Genomic DNA, 20,894 nt, shown 5'->3' with positions numbered 1-20,894 from the left:
CAAAAGGCAAATATCCCACCGGTACTGAAGTCGGTCGAGTGCATCCTCTCTTAAGTCTCTTAAGTCTAATGTACAAGGTCCTGCCAAACGCAGGTCAAAGAGAACTACAATTCCCGGTGCTGTACTCATAGGTTGTCAACCATCTTGGTTCATACGCCCGGCGTGGGCACGTTTCGTATGTGTACATGGTGTGCAAGTAACCCTATGCTGCACACCCTTCTGCAGGGGACTTGCTTAGCTCACGTTATCTTGATTCACCTTGTTTAGTGTAAACACATTTCAGAGTTATGGCTGAAGCAGTCGCTGAAATGTGCGATCAGCTAATTAAAGCTGTTAACGTCATGATGGATCCTGAATCGAGCCAACGATATCGCCTGGAGGCCCTTAAGGTAACGTTAGCTCCCCAAGTAACGTTAGCCTAATATCATCCACTGTCGTTCTATTACCAAGTGAGGTTAGCATTAGATGGCTTTACTATTTCTGAAATCTCATTGCCCCCTGTCAAATGTTAACCTTTCGTATGTATAGATATTTTAACGGTGACAACCTGGGCAGTTTGCAATTGAGAGGCTGCTGTTGCTGGTTATATTGGCCATTCATCACTTATCTAGCCAACGCAAGCTTTTTGGCTAACCCGCCAGAGTCCTCATGCAGTGCTTTGCTCACCACACGATTGGAAGACTAGCGTCAATGTTACAAGATAAATCAATCATATATGACCAAGACACCGAAACAGTTTACTCAGCACAAAACCGATTTCTCTCAAATAAATCCTTTTTTGTCCCCCGAATGATTCTTGGTCGCGCCTCGTGCATGGTCGCATGAGGCTTTCCACTAGTCACTTGCTGTATGCACTCTAATGTTATATAATGCTTTCTGAGTGGAGTGGATACATGGAATTGAATTAAATGAATTGATGCAGTTGAATGAGATGTGGTTTCAGTATGCATGGCCTGCTCAAATTGCCTTGCTAACGTTATATATCTTTTGCAGTTCTGTGAAGAGTTTAAAGAAAAGTGTCCCTTTTGCGTCCAATGTGGCCTTCAATTGTCAGAGAGGACACAAAATCCTGTCATTAGGCATTTTGGTCTTCAAATTTTGGAACATGTCATCAAGTAAGTTACACTAAATGTGTTGCAATTAACATAGTTATTGAGTCATTTGTCAACCAGAATATTTTAATTAATCTCATACTGTGTATGTATGTATTTCCTTATTTTTTCTGTTTACATTTCCCCCCTGCAAATGCAGGTTTCAATGGAACAATATGTCACAGGAGGAGAAAGTCCACTTAAAAAATTGTGCCATGGACCTCTTATCAAAGGTATGTGTTGTGACAGTTAAACCTCATTTGTAATTTTGCTTCGTCAGACCTTTTGAATTGTTTTTGTGCCCTTTAGGGAACACATCCTATCTTACAGGAGGAAAGTCACATTAAGGATGCCTTGTCTCGTATTGTTGTGGAAATGGTCAAGAGAGAGTGGCCTCAGCACTGGCCAGACCTGCTGAAAGAACTGGAGACACTTACTACTTTGGGAGTGAGGATTGTTCCTTTGAGTTTAAATTTTTGTGACACCCATTTAGCTGTTTTGGTGTATTGTTACTATTTAGGTATAGTAAATCTGTCTATCCGGCCAGAAATGGTCTATACTTACCAGCCGTCTTTCTTCATATGTGGTCGTGATGGCTGAAATGCTGGATTTCACCCTTTTAGGAGGCTCAAGCAGAGCTGGTGATGCTGATTCTTTTACGACTGGCCGAGGACGTGATTACATTTCAGACACTGCCCACACAGAGGCGGCGGGACATCCAGCAAACTCTGACTCAGAATATGGATGGCGTTTTCAGCTTCCTGCTGACTGTCCTTCAACTCAATGTGGACAACTACCGCAAACTGGTTGGTGAATGTATTCCCTTTGGGTAAAAATTATATGCAGTCACTTCGGAATAAAGAGTACTGATTTTGAGGGTACTTTTGTTTTCTTTCCCTAGAAAGGTGTTGCTGGCGAAGAGCTGAAGGTAACTGATTGTTGTTGATTTTAGAAATGTAATGTGAATGAAAATGAATTGGTATAGAAATCTAATTATTAATAGGGAATAACTTATTGTTACCTATTCTGCTCACTCTTCACCTCTCGTGTAGGCTATGGCTCATTGTCGAGTGGGTGTGGCTACTCTAAACACACTGGCTGGTTATATAGATTGGGTGGCGATGGTGCACATCACCAATGGGAACTGCCGTCTGCTGGAGGTGTTGTGCCTGCTGCTGAGTGAACCCGAGCTCCAGCTGGAGGCAGCAGAGTGTCTACTCATCGCCATCAGCAGGAAGGTCAGCGCAGATCAACACTTTTGTGGGCTGCCCAAATAGTTTGTGTAAATCTTCTGGGAGTTGAGGCGGCCAAATGTATTGAGTTGATGTTGCAGGGGAAACTGGAGGATAGGAAGCCTCTCATGGTGCTGTTTGATGATGTCGCCATGCACTTCATCCTCTCTGCAGCACAGTAAGTCACCATGTATTCCCTCAGTCCTTTTCAATCGAGTCCCAAATGATATGAAATGATATAAATTAGTATCTCAAGATTCAATGATTTTTGATTTGTTTTAGGTCTGCAGATGGGGCAGCTATCTGCAACCAATCCTCTACAAGGTGAGTAGCAGTAAACGTCATTCTCCTCTTGGTTGTTATCTAGAAAAGTATCTAGCCTTTCAAGTGTGTCTTTAAAAAAAAAACGTAACAATTTTAATATTGCAAGGGATTAGTAAAGAGGTGCTTAAATCTGTTACTTCACATCTCATATAGAACGTATAAGACAACTGGGGTCGTGGACAGGCATTACACCTTCCTGAAGAGGCTGTGTCAGGTGCTCTCAGCTTTAGGAAGCCAGCTGTGTTCACTAGTGGTAAGTCCCCACATGCCATATTGGCATCTACTACTTCAAGGCTCAGTTAGTAGTTCAATTTCAGCGTTGAGTGTCAAGTGTACTTATATGTTGAAGCATCAAGTGTACTTACAGTGCCACTTGAAAGTTTGTGAACCCCTTGAGCACTAAGAGTTTTCTGTTGTTTTACCATGATTTTTCATTTTTTTCATCACCAATTTTCCATAGATGAAATGTCAGGTTTATGTTTATCATTTGCATGTACTTGTTTGGAGGGAATTTTTTGAGTAGCCAAAAAACTACATGAAACAGGGAATTAGTCCATTTCAAAAGTAAGTGAACCCCCAGCTGAACTTTTACCTGATTTATTCTACTTCTGGTGCTTCTTGGTGATGGTCTTGATCGGTGTCCACCTCAAGGCAGAGATGCGGCCATTTTGAATGCCCTCTATTTCTAAATTATTTGTTTGGATGGATGGATGGAGCTGGAATCTTTTGGAGATGGTCTTATAGCTTTCCCAAGACTGATGGGCTGTCAGTACCTTCTTCCTGATGTTCTCGGATATCTCGTTTCCTCTAGGCATTGTTGATCTTTGTGGGGACACCTTGGCACTACAGTAGTTTGGTTGGTTTCCTCTCTCTTTTAATCTGTGTTGCCCAAACCTTTCCCTAAGGATGTCTCAGTTGATCGGTTTGCTTAATTGACTAATTAAGCACCTAAATAAGTTTCACCGAATCTGTTACCTGCTTGACTTTACCAATTCAGCTGGGGGTTCACTTACTTTTGAAATGGACTAATTCCATGTTTAATGTAGTTTTTTTGGCTACTCAAACAATTCCCTCCAAACAGGTACATGCAAATGATAAACATAAACCTGACATTTCATCTATGGAAAATTGGTGATGAAAAAAATGAAAAATCATGGTAAAACAACAGAAAACTCTTAAGTGCTCAAGGGGTTCACATACTTTCAAGTGGCACTGTATATGTTGAAGCATCAAGTGTACTTATATGTTGAAGCATCGAGTGTACTTATATGTTGCAGCATCAATTGTACTTATATGTTGAAGCATCAAGTGTACTTATATGTTGAAGCATCGAGTGTACTTATATGTTGCAGCATCAATTGTACTTATATGTTGAAGCATCAAGTGTACTTACAGTGGGGAAAATAAGTATTTGAACCCCTTGCGATTTCACAAGTTTGGCCAATTGCAAAGGAATGTGTGATCTATAATTGTAATGGTAGGTGTATATTAACAGTGAGAAACAGAATATCAACAAAAAAATCCAGAAAAATGCATTTTATAACATTTATGACTTTATTTGCATTTGATGCAAAATAAGTATTTGAACCCCCAAAACTTACTGACAAAAAAATGACTTAGTACTTGGTGGAATAACCCTTATTGGCAAGCACAGACGTCAGACGTTTCTTGTAGTTGGTCACCAGTTTTACAAACATCTCAGGAGGGATTTTGGTCCACTCCTCTTTCCAGATCCTCTACAAATCTTTAAGGTTGTGTTTTCAATGGGAGGGAATGAGGGAATGAGGTTCAAGCCTAATATTCCACGTTACATGGCCCCATCCATAGTCCCCTTGATGCGGTGGAGTCGTCCTGTACCCTTGGCAGAGAAACAGCCCCAAAGCATAATGTTTCCACCTCCATGCTTGATGGTGGGTATGATGTACTCTTCGGGTCATATTCAGCATTCCCCCCCCTGTCAAACACGGCAAGTCGAGTTGATGCCAAAGAGCTTGATTTTGGTATCATCTGACCACATTCTGTCTCCCAATCCTCCCTAGAATCATTCAAGTGTGCAATGGTAAACTTCAGATGGCCCTGTACATGCGCTTCCTTGAGCAGGGGGACCTTGCGAGTGCTGCAGTACTTCAAAAAATTACGGCGTGGTGTGTTGCCAATGGTTTTCTTGGTGAGTCTGGTCCCAGCTGCCTTGAGATCATTCACAAGCTCCCCCTGTGTAGTTCTGGGGTTATTCTGCACCTTTCGAATGATCACTGATTCCGCACGAGTGGATATCTTGCATGGAGCCCCAGACCTAGAGCGGGTGACAGTTGTTTGGTGTTGCTTCCATTTATGAATAATCGCACCAATAGTTATCTGCTTCTCACCAAGCTGCTTGCCGGTGGTTTTGTAGCCCATTCCAGCCTTCTGCAGGTCTACAATCTTTTCTCTGACGTCCTTGGACAGCTCTTTGGTCTTGCCCATGGTGGTGAGGTTGAAGGTGTGAAGTATGATTCTTTGGACAGGTTTCTTTTATACAGGTCACCAGTTGAGATCAGGTATACCTTGTTAGACCTAATGAGGACTAATCTGTGTGCTTTTTGGGCACATAACTGGCCATTGGGAGCCAGAATTCTTGCTGTTTGCTTGGGGGTTCAAATACTTATTTTTTGCATCAAATGCAAATAATGTCATAAATCTTATAAAATGCAGTTTTCTGGATTTTTTTGTTGATATTCTGTTTCTCACTGTTAAAATACACCTACCATTAAAATTCTAGATCACACATTCCTTTGCAAGTGGCCAAACTTGCGAAGTCGGCAGGGGTTCAAATACTTATTTTCCCCACTGTATATGTTGATGCATCGAGTGTACTTATATGTTGATGCATCGAGTGTACTTATATGTTGAAGCATCGAGGGTACTTACCATTATTGGCACCCCTAGTGAATATTAGCAAACAGGCTATGACAAAATATGTCTTTGCTGTTGATCCTCTTAGTCTTTCACTCAAAATATTCACAAAAATCTTACCTTTTCATTGAAGTAAAATTATTGAAAGAAAAAACAACTGTTGAGATTAAATACATTTTTTTCCCAAAAACATGTGCCACTATTATTGGCACCCCTAGAAAAATCTTATAATTGAAATCTAACTGAAGTATATTTCCAGTCATGTTTTACAATTTTACGTTCACCTGTTTAATTATGAACTCTTAAGAGGTTAACCATGACTTCCTGTTCGACTGGTGTACAAATATGAGGTGACACAGGCCCAATTCCATTAGTCATTCATCACAATGGGAAATACCCAAGAACACAGTGACGATGTGCGATGAAAAGTTGTTGAGCTGCACAAATCAAGAAATGGACACAAGAAAATATCTAAACAGTTGAAAATACCCATTTCCACTATCATGGAAATAATAAAGAAGTTTAAAGCGTCAGGAGATGTTAAGAATCAGCCTGAAAGACGACCCCACGCACCATGAGGAGGATAATTCGACTGGCAAAATATTCTCCAAGGATCACAGCTGGAGAATTGCAGACAATAGTTGAGTCTTGGGGTCAGAAAGTCTCCAAAACTACCATCAGACTCCACCTACATCACCACAGGTTGTTTTGGAGGGTTGCCAGAAAAAAGCCTCAGCTGTCAATCGACAACAAACTAAAGTGCCTACAGTTTGCCAAATGTAAGTCAGACTTTCAATGGGACCGAGTTAAATGGTCAGATGAGCCCAAAATAAAGCTTTTTGGCAACAAACAACAAAGGTGTGTTTGGCGTAGACAGAAAGATAGCCATACAGAAAAGCACCCCATACCCACTGTGAAGTATGGTGGCGGATCTTTGATGTTGTGGGGCTGTTTTTCTTTCAAAGGTCCTGAACATCTTGTTAGGATACATGGTATCATGGACTCCATCAAATACCAGCCGATATTAAATGAAAACCTAACGGCCCTCTCCAGTAAGCTTAAAATGGGCCGTGGTTGGACCTTCCAGCAGGACAATGATCCAAAGCATACCTCAAAATCAACACAAAAATGGTTCACCCACCGCAGAATAAAGGTTTTGCCATGGCCATCACAGTCCCCCGACCTAAACCCCATAGAAAATCTGTGGGATGAGCTGAAGCCGAGTCTACAAGCGTTTACCTCAGAATCTGAAGGATCTGGAGAGATACTGTATAGAGGAATGGTGTCAGATTCCGTGCCATGTGTTCACCAACCTCATCACGCATTATAGGAGAAGACTCAGAGCTGGAATTTGGCAAAGGGAGGCTGCACAAAACATTGAATTAAGGGGTGCCAATAACTGTGGCACACATGTTTTGGAGAATAATATTTATTTAATGTACAAAAAAAAAATTCTTTCAATTATTTTACCTTAATGAAAAGGTAAGATTTTTATGAATAGTTTGAGTGGAAGACCAAGAGGATAAACAGCAAATACATATTTATTCATAGCTTGTTTGCACATATTCACTAGGGGTGCCAATAATGGTGAGCAGGACTGTATATGTTGAAGCATCAAGTGTACTTATATCTTGTTTGTTGCTTCAGGGTTCTGCTGCTGAAGTTGACGTACCCCGGAATCTGAATAAGTACATAGAGGCCTTTCTTGCCTTCACTACCCATCCCAGTCAGGTAATGTATTGTTCTTTTGTTTATAGCCACCATTGCTATAGGAAATAATGTGCTAATGTAACGCTATCTGTTTGCAGTTCCTGAAATCTTCGACCCAAATTACATGGGGAACCTTGTTTAGGCACGAGGTCCTCTCAAAGGATCCTGTTGTTATCCAGATGGCCGTGAAGTACTTGAGGAAGACAATGACAAACCTTGTTAAGGTAGTGCCATTCGAAATCTGGCTGTATAATGTCTTGCTTTAGAAACTGCATTTTCTCAAATCATGTCTAACCGTCATGCTCTGATAGACAGGGTTCCCTTCCAAGAAAGACAGCCCTAGCTGTGAGTACTCCCGGGGAGACTTCGACAGCGATGAGGACTTCAACTCTTTCTTCAACTGTACGTTACAATCTTTGTGGGTGTTCTTTGTACATGCATTCAATATGTATGACTGGTACTGTTTTAATAAGTCATGTGTGTGTAGCTTTCAGGGCTCAACAGGGCGAGGTTGTCCGTTTGGCATGTCGGATAGTGCCTAAGGAGGCATTTCTGATCACCAGTGAATGGCTACAATACCAGATCATGACTCCCATCGACACTGGAAATACAACATGTAAGTCGTAACATCAGAAGTACTTTTGTGGACATCCCGACCTGTTGTCAACCATTAACACATTTAGATTATGTGGATTTGTAGGGCCTCTGGGATTCTTTCCTTAGATTCAAGTAGCTGAATTAATATTAACTATAAAATAGGATGCCAATTTCTGTGTGTGCTCAGTAAGAAAACCTGGGGCAGGAAATGTATGGCATTACAATCTTACATTTAATCCACATTGTCAAATAAAGTTGGACAAGCATGGTATGATTCATGACATTTATATCTTTATGTCAAAATATATACCTTTTGTCAAATTCAGGTGATTTCTCATTAAAGCCCTCTAGCTGTCCATCCTCACACGCTGGTGTTTTAAGTCTTGGTTCTGTAATTGGGAAACAAAGTGGCTTGGAGTGAGCCCAGCACTGCTCCAGCCAATCAGTGTTGCTTGAGGAACACATAAGGGAGGGGTAGGGATGCACCGATCCGCTTTTTTCACCTCCGATACCGATACCGATATCTGAGGTTTAGTATCGGCCGATACCGATCCCATACCGATATAAAAAAAAAAAAAGCGAAATGATGGTAACAAACTGTAAGTTTCATTGGGGGAGATCTGGGATCATGAGACTTGACTTAAACATTTCTTTCCTATGTAAAAAAAAAACAAATAAACAGATATAAATGTACTGAATTACTAATTTATTTAATCATTTTGCACCAGTAAAACAATCTTAATCATATAAATATAGTGTGACTGGTTCAGTCAGTGCAATTAGGGATTCAAAATACAATGTAAAACAAAATAAATAATAAAATAATAAATAGGTCCAGATAGCAGATCCTTTCGCTCGCTCCATTTTGTAAACACTGAACTCTGCACGGCGTGTTGCTTTTGTATGACGTCACTCACTGCGCACAGCATAGAATTACACTGAATAGATCAGCCAATAGACAGATAGATAGATAAACTTGTATTAATCCCGTGAGGTAAATTGAATTATCAAAGCAGCAAGGTATTAGGAATAGGATTCAAGTATAAATATAAAAAAAAACAATTTTTTTTTTGGATCGGCACATTTTCACCGATACCCGATCTAGAAATGTCGTCAATATCGGTACCGATACCGATACAAATATCGGATCGGTGCATCCCTAGGGAGGGGTGGTTTGTTTTGCTGTTGAGCTCAAATATCCACACTCTTTTGTAAAAATCGCAGGCTGCCACTTTACCTACAGCACGTAAGCCTTAAAATGTGTACATTAGTTTGAGTTTAGCTGCACATCAACTCTGTATATTGAAAATGCAAAACATCACCGTAATATGCCCTGAAATTGTGCAATACCACCCGTTTTTTTTTCTTTCTTCTTTTGATGGAATATTTTGTGGAACTCACATACTTTACTTTGATTTGCCAACTGTTGACCGAAGTCATTTGTTTCAATTAGGAAGTATTAGTTTTTGTGTGGGCGAAGTTTCAGCCAGTTAATCAGTGAAGCAGAACGTCGTCATTTCATCTCTGACAGTTTATTTCCCCCAGAGGGTTTGGGAGTGGTTTTTGTAAAGCAATACCGTATTGCATGTCTGAAAGATTTCATTTGTCTGTGGGTAGGTTGCACTTGGATGTGATGGTCCATAATTCAGTGTTACAGGAGGTGGCTCTTTGTTGTTTTGGATTGGCTAAAAACATCTGAATCTGTAGACCTGATCTGTTGGAAAAGATTTATTGAGATTCATGCTTGTTTGTTCTTTTCTTTTGGCGCTCAGCCAAGATAGGGGAAGGTCTATGCTCCATTCTCTCTCCTTCTGCAGTGCAATGGGATGCAATGACCTTCTTCACTGAGAGTGTGTTGGGTCAGCTTTTCAAAGTTCTGGACAAAGAGGTAAGATTACCTATTCATTTGACTAGGTACCAGTATCTCATATATTCGTATAAGATTTTGATAGCCCAAATAAAACTGCAGTTAGGGAGCATTCCAAACATGGTGGAAGCACTTGGAGCGGTTTATCGCTGCACAAGGTAGCTATACCTCGAAGGAGATTGCCACCAAATATTTGTTTGTTTCTGCCTGTCTGTAAGTCTGTAAACTTTTTGTTCGCACATTCTAATCCAAAATAGATTCTCCAGAATGTAGGCCTACATATGTGGCTATATGAATCTCAGTAAAAAATAATCTTACATTGTTATGGAGTCTAAGTGAGCAAAACGCTTTCTTTTTTCTCATGATCAGAATCATATAGGCTACCCTGATTAACAATATAACAATCAGAGTGAAGGGCTGTGGTAGGGCATTTTAAAACTGGTCCGACAAGCTACAATTAGGTTTCAATGAAGGTAATTGTTTGGAACAATAGCAGAAGCACTAGGATTTATTCCTTGTAAAACTGGCGAGAACTCACAGCAATATTTTCTTTTTCTTCCGTTGTAATTAAGTCTGTCACATTTAGTTTAAAGGGATTGCTCTATTGATGACTTGATTCTATTGGTGGGCTTTGACCACATCTTTCACTGATTAACTTTGGCCTTACTATGCCCACCCTATGCCTTTGATCACACCTTCACCGCTCGCACCATCAGTGGTCATATGTCCTCAAAATAGGGGGCCTTAATCTATAAGATATTTAGTTTTCTAAAAGTAGTTAGTTATGCCTGGTATACATGCATTGTGTAGGCTAATGTTTTTTCAGTATTTTAAGATGATACCTATAAAAATATCTCAATGTGGAAAATGGTTTCATAGTGTTACCTAAACTGCAAAAGATAAAAGATAAAAAGTATGTTGACAATTAAAATGTTCTCCTGCCTTTTTATTCCTCCAGAGCCTTCCTATTGCAAAAGGCATTGAGCTGCTCCAAATGGTCGTGTCATTTGACACACATGACCCCCTTATTTTGTCCTGTGTCCTCACCAACGTCTCCTCACTCTTCCCGTTCGCCATGCACCAGCCACAGATTCTGCCTCAGGTGCTCGCTAAGGTACGTTCATCAAATGTTGGAGCCTCAGCTTCAATATAGCTCCTTCAGTTTTCAATTGTGTTCTTTGGAAAAAAAAATCTTAAGAGTTATGTTTTAATTTTGCAGTTGTTTGCTGCCATTACATTCGAGGTGCCGGAAGAAAACAAGGTCAGATGGACTTCCATTTCAGACACTATGATGAGCCTATGAAAGCAAATATTATGCTCTTCTATCTTAATTATATTCACTTGAATACACATGACGATGAAATGTTCTTGATGCGGCCCTCAGTATGTGCCTGTTGTGAAGGAGGGGGCAGTGATGGCCAGAATGAGAGCCAAAATGAGCCAGTAATGGAATGGCTGATGCGCTCCTGAACTTGTGTTTTTCTAGACACCCCGCACGCGAGCTGTGAAGAATGTTAGAAGACATGCCTGTTCTTCCATTGTCAAGATGTGTCGGGACTATCCACAGCTCATCATGGTATTTCACATGCATTACTTCCTTTCTTTCCTCATATTTTAAGCATGCTTGAACTTGAAGTACCAGGTCGTTGCTTTCACCTGTATGGCAATAATTTGGTTTTAATACGACGTCCTATTTTGACAGGGGTTTTTATCTGCTGTATGTACTCAATTACAATGCCTTGCATAAGTATTCACCCCCTTGTATGTTTTACCCTTTTATTGCTTTTATAAATCAGTCATGGTCAATATAAGTTGGCTTTTTGGACAAAAGAAATCACAAAAAAGCCCTCTTTAATGTCAAAGTGAAAACAGATTTCTACACAGTTATGTAAATTAAATTAAAATATGTAATGAAAAAAAAGTGATTGCATAGGTATTCACCCCCTTTAAATAGACTGACCTAATTCAACCGAGGTCCAGCCAATTGGTGCTAGAAGTCTCACAATTAGTGAAATGGGGATCAGTGTGCAGTGAATGTGTCTCAAGTGATTGTAGTATAACGACACCTGTGTCTGGAAGGTCCATTCACTAATCAGTATTCCTGGCTATTGTTACACCATGAAGACCCAAGATCACTCTTAGCAACTCAGAGAAAAGGTTGTTGAAAAGTGTAAGTCAGGGGAAGGATACCAAAAAATGTCCAAGGCACTAAACATCCCCTGGAATTCTGTTCAATCCATCATCAAGAAAAAGATGGATTATGGCACATGTGTAAATCTGCCTAGATCAGGCCGTCCTCACAAACTGAGTGACCGTGCAAGAAGGAGACGAGTAAGAGAGGCCACCAAGACACCTATGACTACTCTGAAGAAGTTTCAAGCTTCAGCAGCTGGTATGGGAGAGATTCTGCATACAACAACTGTTGCCTGGGTTCTTCCAATCCAATCCAATCCACTTTATTTATATAGCACAGTTTAAACAAACACATGGGTTTCCAAAGTGCTGCACACAGAAAAAGAGATAAAATAAGTATAAAATAAGTAAAACACATGACCCACCCAACACTTCTACATCACATCAACACGCCATCTAGTGTCCAAAGGCCAAATAAAAAAGGTGCGTTTTTACCAAGGTTTTAAAAAGACACAGGGATGTAGTTTGTCTAATATGGAGTGGTAAAGTGTTCCACAATTTTGGGGCTGCTACCGCAAAGGCACGTTCTCCTCTGTGTTTTTGCCTGGTACGGGGTGTGGCAAGAAACAGCTGGTCAGCTGACCTAAGCGAACGGCTAGGAGTGTAGGGTTTGAGCAGCTCGGAGAGGTATGGTGGGGCAAGGCCATTTAAGGCTTTAGACGCAAATAAAAGTATTTTAAAATTTAAATTTTAAAATTATTTCTTCACCGATCAAAGCTTCATGGAAGAGAGCCACCACTGCACGAAAACTAAGATTATTGGGCCCGTACACGCTGTGATACAGCCGCGAATGATCAGCATTCCGGGTCGATCGCGGACATTCCCCAGAAATATCCGTCTACCGCATATGAAAGGAAATTCCCGTGAAGGAACGCGCAAGGGCAGGGGGGGCGATGCATAGACATGTATAGATAGACACCGCCTCCACTGCTTCAGCCCGTTGCCTCGGCGAAACGCGTCGCCGCCATTTTGGGAAAGGTGCTCTCTGCCGTCAGAGGTCTGTCAGACGTGTCAAACAAGCGCAAGTTGCCAGGAGCTGCGGTTTTTCTGGATAAAAATCACGATAACCTTTTACATTTCGCAACCAATTTCATGGAGTATTCAAAGGTTTATGCTCTACGTGAAGTGTGTGAAAAAGATTTGCCTCTACGTTACTTTGAATCTCGCTAGTCAAATCGCCAGTCATACATGTGCATGGGTCACTATGATAAACGCTCACTTTTCTTTCAAAACTCGTGCATTTTGAAAATACTGAGAAGATCTATAAACTATCGAAATAGTGCTTCTTTAGTTACTAGTAGTGACCATCATTAAGAGAAAGAGCATACATCAAATAGTGAGAAACTGGCAGTCAGTGTGTTTTTCATAGTTTAATTCCTTTTCAAGTATGTGCATTAAGAAACCTTGAACAGTGCAATTGGCAATACACAGTTATTTCACAATTATATATTGTGTCAATTGCACTGCATAGATCTGAAAATGTTAAGAGCATGATTGTATATTATGTCAAATTGTACAAATGTACATATATATATATATATTTATAATATGAATATATACTTATACTTAAAATATATTATATTGTATCACATATTATATATATCATATGTTATTCCATTGCACATTATACTGAGTCATTATATTATATTGTATTATATATATGCTATGTTATTTATATTACAGTTCAACTATTGAGATGTGTAGGCTATGTATATATTGAGATGTGTATATTTTTACTGCTATAGAAATATATAGATTTTTTTTGTAGCCTAATGTTGATTTGTGAAATAACTGTGTATTGCCAATTGCACTGTTCAAGGTTTCTTAATGCACATACTTGAAAAGGAACTATTAAACTATGAAAAACACACTGACTGCCAGTTTCTCACTATTTGATGTATGCTCTTTCTCTTAATGATGGTCAATACGTAGTAACTAAAGAAGCACTATTTCGATAGTTTATAGATCTTCTCAGTATTTTCAAAATGCACGAGCGTTTATTATAGACCCATGCACATGTATGACTGGCGATTTGACTAGCGAGATTCAAAGTAACGTAGAGGCAAATCTTTTTCACACACTTCACGTAGAGCATAAACCCTTGAATACTCCATGAAATTGGTTGCGAAATGTAAAAGGTTATCGTGATTTTTATCCAGATAAACCGCAGCTCCTGGCAACTTGCGCTAGTTTGACACGTCTGACAGACCTCTGACGGCAGAGAGCACCTTTCCCAAAATGGCGGCGACGCGTTTCACCGAGAAGCAGTGGAGGCGGTGTCTACCTATACATGTCTATGGGGCGATGTGTTAAGCATTTATTCTCACCTCCCGTTGACAGAGGTGCGAAAGGCTTTTATTAGCATATTGACTGTCAGCAGTCTTGCCTCACATACCCTGCTGCAGCCATTGTTGAAAACGACAAGGATTTGAATTAAAACGTGTGATGAGACGGAAAGAGATTCTGTCTATTGGTCAGCTTTCAACTGACAAAACGTATCCAATCCCATTCACAGCTATTGCCCCATAAAAACGAAATTAATAATTTACTTGATAATACTTAAATTGATATTCTGTCTTTAGGGTTTTGGTCCGGGATTATCACACTGTCACTGCCTTTCGTTTCACTGCACACTGATCCCCATTTCACTAATTGTGAGACTTCTAACACCAATTGGCTGGACCTCTGTTGAATTAGGTCAGTCTATTTAAAGGGGGTGAATACTTATGCAATCACTTATTTTCATTACATATTTTAATTTAATTTACATAACCGTGTAGACATCTGTTTTCACTTTGACATTAAAGAGGGATATTTTGTGATTTCTTTTGTCCAAAAAGCCAACTTATATTGACCATGACTGATTTATAAAAGCAATAAAAGGGTAAAACATCCAAGGGGGTGAGAACTTATGCAAGGCACTGTATTAGCTCTTTATCAGAGATATGCTAATGTTGATAACCTGGCATGTATTTCATGTCATCTATTGAATCTACACCCTCCCCAAATCCAGCCTATGAATGCAGCAAGACTTGATATTTTGTTACTGTAAATATTCAACATAAAATGGTACCTTTTATACATGCCGCCAGCTTTGTTATAAACCAGATGTTCCAGCTAACAAATGGCTAACCTTAGCTTGAAATATAAGCTTGTTCATAGCTAGCTTAGTGTAGCTAGCTGGATAGAGCCAGAAATGTCTGAGAAACAGGAAAACGCTGGAGAATGATGATTCCTATTGTAGTAGCTGCAGCCAAAACGGTATCAGATTGGCAGTTCTTAAACCCTAAGCTTTTGTGGTGTATTTATACTATATTTTTCTGTGTTGTGTTTGTGTCTTTAGCCATGCTTCGACATGCTCTACTCACATGTGAAGAAGCTGTTCTGCAATGAGCTGCTACTGACTCAGATGGAAAAGTGTGCCCTGATGGAAGCGCTGGTTCTGATCAGTAACCAGTTTACAGACTTCAGTAAGCAAGAGGCTTTTCTGGAAGAGCTGATGGCTCCAGTCAGAACCCACTGGCTCTCGAAGGAGATGAGTAGGTGTGTGTGCACCTATGCTTGTGTTGTGACTGTCATTGCTCTCCAAACTTGAATCACTGTCACATCTGCAACACCTTCCTAACCAGCCTTATAACTGTTAAACAGTGTTCTGTGGGACCCAGCTCTATTTCTGGCTCACGTTGGTGCCGATCAGGTCATCAATGACCCCAGCAGTGAGGATCAGTTTGGCATCAGTCGCTCACGGGTAAGCATGCATTGATTGTGAGCCAACTTTTAGTTTGTAAGTATTAAGGTATGTCCATATAAATGTGTATATTCTTTGGCACCACTTGAACAAATGAACTGTGTGAGCAATGGATCGACATTTAATACTATAGTCTGCATAACAGGGGAGGGAATATGTTGGGAAGCCCAGAAGCAGGGAAATTAAGAATGATTCATAAACAGTTTGACAGATCAAAGAGAAAGGGAAGGGGAAGGAATCAGAGACATAGCAGATTCACTTGGTTGGCTGACATTGTGCATGAGAAGTTATGTTAAACAAGGATAGCAAGGGTGGCAGGATACACAGCAGTGCAGAACTGGCTGGCAACAGCCACAACATGCGTTGCATGCTGTATCCAGGATCTGTTAAGGCCCTCTTACACAGCACAGCATGTGCTCTCCGTAGCCCAAATGTATTCATGTCGGGAATTTGAGATGTTTAGAATACTTAAAACAAGAACAATAGGGTTCCCACTGCTGGTCTGCTTGGACCCCTAAACATAAGTTACATCAGGCTTCCTTGGCAACTTTTCTGCCTGGACTAGGGCTGAACTATTTGGGAAAATATTCTAATTGCGATTTTTCCCCAAAATATTGCGATTGCGATTCGATACGTGATTTTTTTAAATGTTATCCTCTTTTTTCTTCCAACAAAACGTACTGAATGATTTAAATATGACACAATATTAAATACATTTAGTGTGAAATATTCTTTCCCACATTTTACATTTGTATTTACCTGCTCATTACAGAAACAAATCAGTGGCTTTGCCACTGTGCATTTAAGTTATTTAAACAAAGTCAAGTATAAACACAAGGCATGCACTTTTTAAAGTGGCATTATGCAGTAATTGTTCTTCAGGGTTAGGCCTTACCTTAAAATAACAGCTTTGAAAATTGGGACGCTACAATGACTTTTAATATGGAGAATCGCCTCTGTGCCATTGCCATACCAGGGTCCGTAGGCAAATGACTGCGTTACGTAGGTGTGCCTGAAGCCGCCTGGTTTTTACTGTCTGCCGAACTAGTAAGTAGCTTATCCGTTAATCCGTTAATAACTGCACAGCTGATTAGGTGATGCTAGCGTGTGTAACGTTGGCCACACAAAGTACTACAACACTGTTGTAAATACAACTAGTATTATGCTCATTTTAAGTCTTTTTAGAGCTGGTGTTTGTGCTTTTAGGCTTGGCGTTATCCTGGCTGTCATGGAGATGACATAAGTAGCCCCGTTCGTTAGGTTGCTTAAAATCTAAAAGTTTGGCTCGCTCCCTTTCATTAATGGTCCGCCTGTGCCTGTAGTGGTAACCATAGTGATCATATACAACTGTCTACCAGCTGAGCTGGTGATTTTTCTGCCTAGGCTTAATGTAAAATAACAGCATTGTAGGGTGACCAGACGTCCCCGTTTTTGGTGGCCTGTCCCCGGCTGGAGCTGTCACCGGCAATGTTTTTCACTGTGACCAACAGACACGGGACAAATATTTTAAAAAGGGAGGAAGAACATATGAACAAACGTTTAGTTGCATAGCCTACACGCCACGCAAGCCAGCCGGCAAGCGGTTGACAAACGGTGTTTCTTGTAAGTAGCATTGTTTATCATCTATTTCATATATAATCATTATTATATAAATAATATACGTACAATTTGCAACAATGTGTCGGTCAGGGGTCAGCCAGAGATGTACTTGCTAACTAAGTAACATTAGCAGAGGTACTAGCAAACTTAGCAGTAACTATGACATTTCAGTTTCACTAATCTGGGTTTCTACTTAGAGGTCTTTGGCAATTTACTGGTACCTTTATTTAGGGAATATAACTTTGGTGCATCAATTATTTATTTAACAGTAATTGAGGACTAACACTAACACTAAATGAACAGGTTTACACAAATCAATCAGTTTTGCTATGGTCCTTGTAGGGAGAGTGGAAAGGAAGGACAGGAGGTGCTCTATGAAGAGTTGGGTCTTCAAGAGCTTCTTAAAGGTAGTTAGGGACGCCCCTGTTCTGGTAGTGCTAGCTAGGCAGTTCATTCCACCAACGTGGAACTACAAATGAGAATAGTCTGGACTGCCGCGCTGGCACGAATTGAGTTGGAATCATTTGCTGACAGATTGGTCCCCCCCAGTTCAAAAATCCTATCTGCGCCCCTGGTTGCACTTGCTTGATGTTTGACTGTGTTAGGACAGTTGTTGACTTACAGGTTGGTTATAGGTCAAAGTAAGCACATTTCAGGAGATTTCGCTAGTTTGAGCCACTAGCATCTCGTTAGTGATTAGCAAGTGATCCGTTATGCTGCTTTAATCACTGTGCAAAATGTTCCATCTTAAAAAAATAAAAATAATTTTAATTTTTTTTTTTTTTGCGGTTTTTATATAAGTTGCGGTTTGAAAATCGCGTTTCATCATATCGCGATTAAACCGCAAATGCAATTAATCGTTCAGCCCTAGCCTGGACCCCTAAATCATGAGAACAAAAACAAAAAGGATCTAGCAGCTCTGTTGGTTTGACCCCTAAGAACAAAAACAAACACAATAGGGTTGCTGCGAATCTTGGAACAGTGAACAATTGTACTATGGGGCAGGACAAAATATTGTCTAGAGCAAGGGTTCCCAACCTTTTCGACTCCGAGGCCCAACTTTTCGGATTTGTGACAGGTCAGGGCCCAACAGACACCCCGCTTATTTTAGGGAATCTATATTCCATTAGGCTAATTGAATCTATAATCCATTAATTCTAATTAAAAAGCAATTGTTATTTGTGAGAAAAAGCAACATCAGCACCCAGGCTTTTAGCTAGGTATGCGTCCGTGCGTCTTTTGGACGCACTGTTCTAAAATAATAAGAAATTGGACGCAGTACTTTTAGGCCGACGCCCTACAGACGCCTTAAGTTTTTCGTCCCTTTTTTCACTCAGTCAAACTTTTTTTAAACGTGTTCACAATAACTCTCATCATTGTTCAAACGTTAATGAGCGTAATCACGTTGTAACACGTAAAACAACAGTTTACCGCTATTAGGGGTGGCGAGCCGCATGCATCTCTTTGCCGGCTGACGTGTGGCTCGGCTCCAGTGCGAGTGCTCACTGACTTTTCTCTTGGTGTACAGAATTTTCATATTGTAAAATAAACATCTAAAATGCATATTTTGCACGAAATACAGACAAAAAGCTGTCCGATTTGAATGGGGTATTTATTCATGTATATTGTGTCATCACGCGATCTTGAGAGATGTCTTCAAGTAACGTTAATGTTCCAAACATGAAACATTCTAATGTGTGCACCCAGTCGCAGAGAGTTACTAGCCAGACTAGCAGTAGCTACTGAAAGAATGCCATGGATCCAGCAAACCGTAAAGCTAAACGAAAATATGAAGATAAACACCGCACGTTCTTGCCTGAATGGAAGGAATTATTTGCGGAGCGAAATGGAAAACCCCTCTGCTTAATATGCCAGACGTCACTGTCGCATTTTAAAGCCTCAAACTTGGAGCGCCTGACAGCGCCTTCTCTCCACACACAATGCTAACATAGCCCAGGAGTTCCTAAAGGCACAGAGCTGTGCAAGCACAAGGTACATACTTTGAATTGAAACGTCAGTCAGAGAAACAGACTCTGCTTTTTTTTTTATGTACGAAGTTCTCTGAAACGGTCACGTTGGCATCGTATCATTTGTCATGGAATATTGCTCGAGCAAAAAAAGTCATATAGTGAGGGAGTTTGAAAATTGAACAGAGGATATCTGACATTAACTATAATTAGCACCTATCTCAGCAGATGTCTTCAATATGTTTATTTTTGTGCCATATTTTAAATCTACATTTGTTAATTTCTCTTACTAAAACCCACTAGAGGACACTATTTAAAAGGTTATTTTCAAAAAAGGGAGGCAACTGCTGTGATTAGGCTCTCTTCAGGCACAGTCTGTTTCTCTGCTTTGTTTTGATCACAGTCAATGCAGAGAAGGAGTTCTCACATAAATATGTGGAGGCAAAGGGTATAGCTGCTCCTAAGCTTTCTCTCCCAGGTCAGGGTGCTCCTGCTTCACACATATCCAAAACGGAATCTCAGCGGATGTCTTCAATATGTTTATGCCATATAATAAATCTAAATTTGTTAATTTACCTTCCTTAAACCCACTAGAGGACACTATTTAAAAGGTTATTTTCAAAAAAAATCTTATGGGGGACCATGCCCCCAGAGCCCCCTAGTTTTGCTGGGTCACCGGGGCTTCGCTGCGTTAGGTTCAATTACAAAATGGACCCCCCCTCAAAAAATCCTAGCTAAAAGCCTTTTAGCACCTGCCACAGGTGGAAGCCTACAAATAAATAAAAGAAAATCTTACTCTAGATATTGCATCAAAATTGTATTGTGCACCAGAAAACAACATAAATACTCACAGAGAATTGAATTGCAGTTGGCCTATTTGTGCACAGCAAACAAGCAAGGAAATCAAACCAGAAAAGACCCAAAAGATAGCATGTACTCAAAACAAGTGGAACATGCAAACAAGACCACTCAGCTAGGGCTAATTAAAATAGGTGATGCTTCAGACATGCAAACAAATACTTCAAATAGGTCAATATAATGTTTAGAATAATTTAAATAGTGAATTAAATCTGTGGCTGCAATCTATTATCAACATAAATAGCACCATCATTCCTGGGCAGTCGTCTGAGTTGGTAGCTGTCCACAGAAAAGCATATCCACTCCAATGATAACGCACAAACAGTACGAATGCAACTTTACTGACGTCCGTGGAATCCTATAAATTTACGAGTAATCACTTCAGACAGCGTGTATTTTAGACACTGTTGTTTAATGGCATTTTTTTCGTACTCTCTCGCCGTCAAGCAAGGAATATATGCGAAACACAATGCTGCCACTCGACGGTAAATCATAACAATTATCCCCTGAAGCAATTCGGAACACCTCAGTCACCCCACAGCCTTCAACTATGTTGAAGAGCCGACAGTCACCACCAACCCAAACTGATACAGCATTGGTAACCTTTTCACAGACTGGTCTAGTTATTTTCCTAGAAACGTTGTGGAGTGTGGGTTGGCAACCATCTTACCTGGGGTTGCTTTCTGTCGGGTGCTTTGCATTAAGGTGATAACTTAAAGACGAGTTGCTTCTGTGACCGCTAAATTCAGCTTGACAAATGTTACATACAACTTTAGATTTGTCGATTGTTCCGTCATTCTGCCTCTTAAACAGAAA

At 40.3% G+C, this 20,894-nt stretch overlaps 1 protein-coding gene across 1 annotated transcript in view; it reads left to right on the top strand.

Annotated features, from left to right (window-relative positions):
- Nucleotides 1-227: 227 nt before the first annotated feature.
- Nucleotides 228-20,894, top strand: part of xpo5 (exportin 5) — a 53,383-nt gene continuing 32,716 nt past the window's right edge. The window contains exons 1-20 of the mRNA XM_080848478.1: nucleotides 228-389; nucleotides 994-1,115; nucleotides 1,252-1,324; nucleotides 1,401-1,538; nucleotides 1,715-1,897; nucleotides 1,993-2,019; nucleotides 2,144-2,329; nucleotides 2,425-2,501; nucleotides 2,606-2,647; nucleotides 2,801-2,900; nucleotides 7,187-7,270; nucleotides 7,348-7,473; nucleotides 7,561-7,651; nucleotides 7,737-7,865; nucleotides 9,619-9,734; nucleotides 10,672-10,827; nucleotides 10,933-10,974; nucleotides 11,200-11,289; nucleotides 15,250-15,449; nucleotides 15,555-15,654. Of these exons, the coding sequence (XP_080704604.1) occupies nucleotides 288-389; nucleotides 994-1,115; nucleotides 1,252-1,324; nucleotides 1,401-1,538; nucleotides 1,715-1,897; nucleotides 1,993-2,019; nucleotides 2,144-2,329; nucleotides 2,425-2,501; nucleotides 2,606-2,647; nucleotides 2,801-2,900; nucleotides 7,187-7,270; nucleotides 7,348-7,473; nucleotides 7,561-7,651; nucleotides 7,737-7,865; nucleotides 9,619-9,734; nucleotides 10,672-10,827; nucleotides 10,933-10,974; nucleotides 11,200-11,289; nucleotides 15,250-15,449; nucleotides 15,555-15,654 (2,184 nt within the window). The 5' untranslated portion in view covers nucleotides 228-287. The remainder of the gene's footprint in view (nucleotides 390-993; nucleotides 1,116-1,251; nucleotides 1,325-1,400; nucleotides 1,539-1,714; nucleotides 1,898-1,992; nucleotides 2,020-2,143; nucleotides 2,330-2,424; nucleotides 2,502-2,605; nucleotides 2,648-2,800; nucleotides 2,901-7,186; nucleotides 7,271-7,347; nucleotides 7,474-7,560; nucleotides 7,652-7,736; nucleotides 7,866-9,618; nucleotides 9,735-10,671; nucleotides 10,828-10,932; nucleotides 10,975-11,199; nucleotides 11,290-15,249; nucleotides 15,450-15,554; nucleotides 15,655-20,894) is intronic.

The sequence above is a fragment of the Sprattus sprattus genome, assembly GCF_963457725.1.
Source record: "Sprattus sprattus genome assembly, chromosome: 12".
In the NCBI taxonomy this organism is placed as follows: Eukaryota; Metazoa; Chordata; class Actinopteri; order Clupeiformes; family Clupeidae; genus Sprattus; species Sprattus sprattus.
The sequence above is the reverse complement of the archived record's forward strand: the minus strand, read 5'-3'. Positions and strand labels throughout refer to the sequence as shown.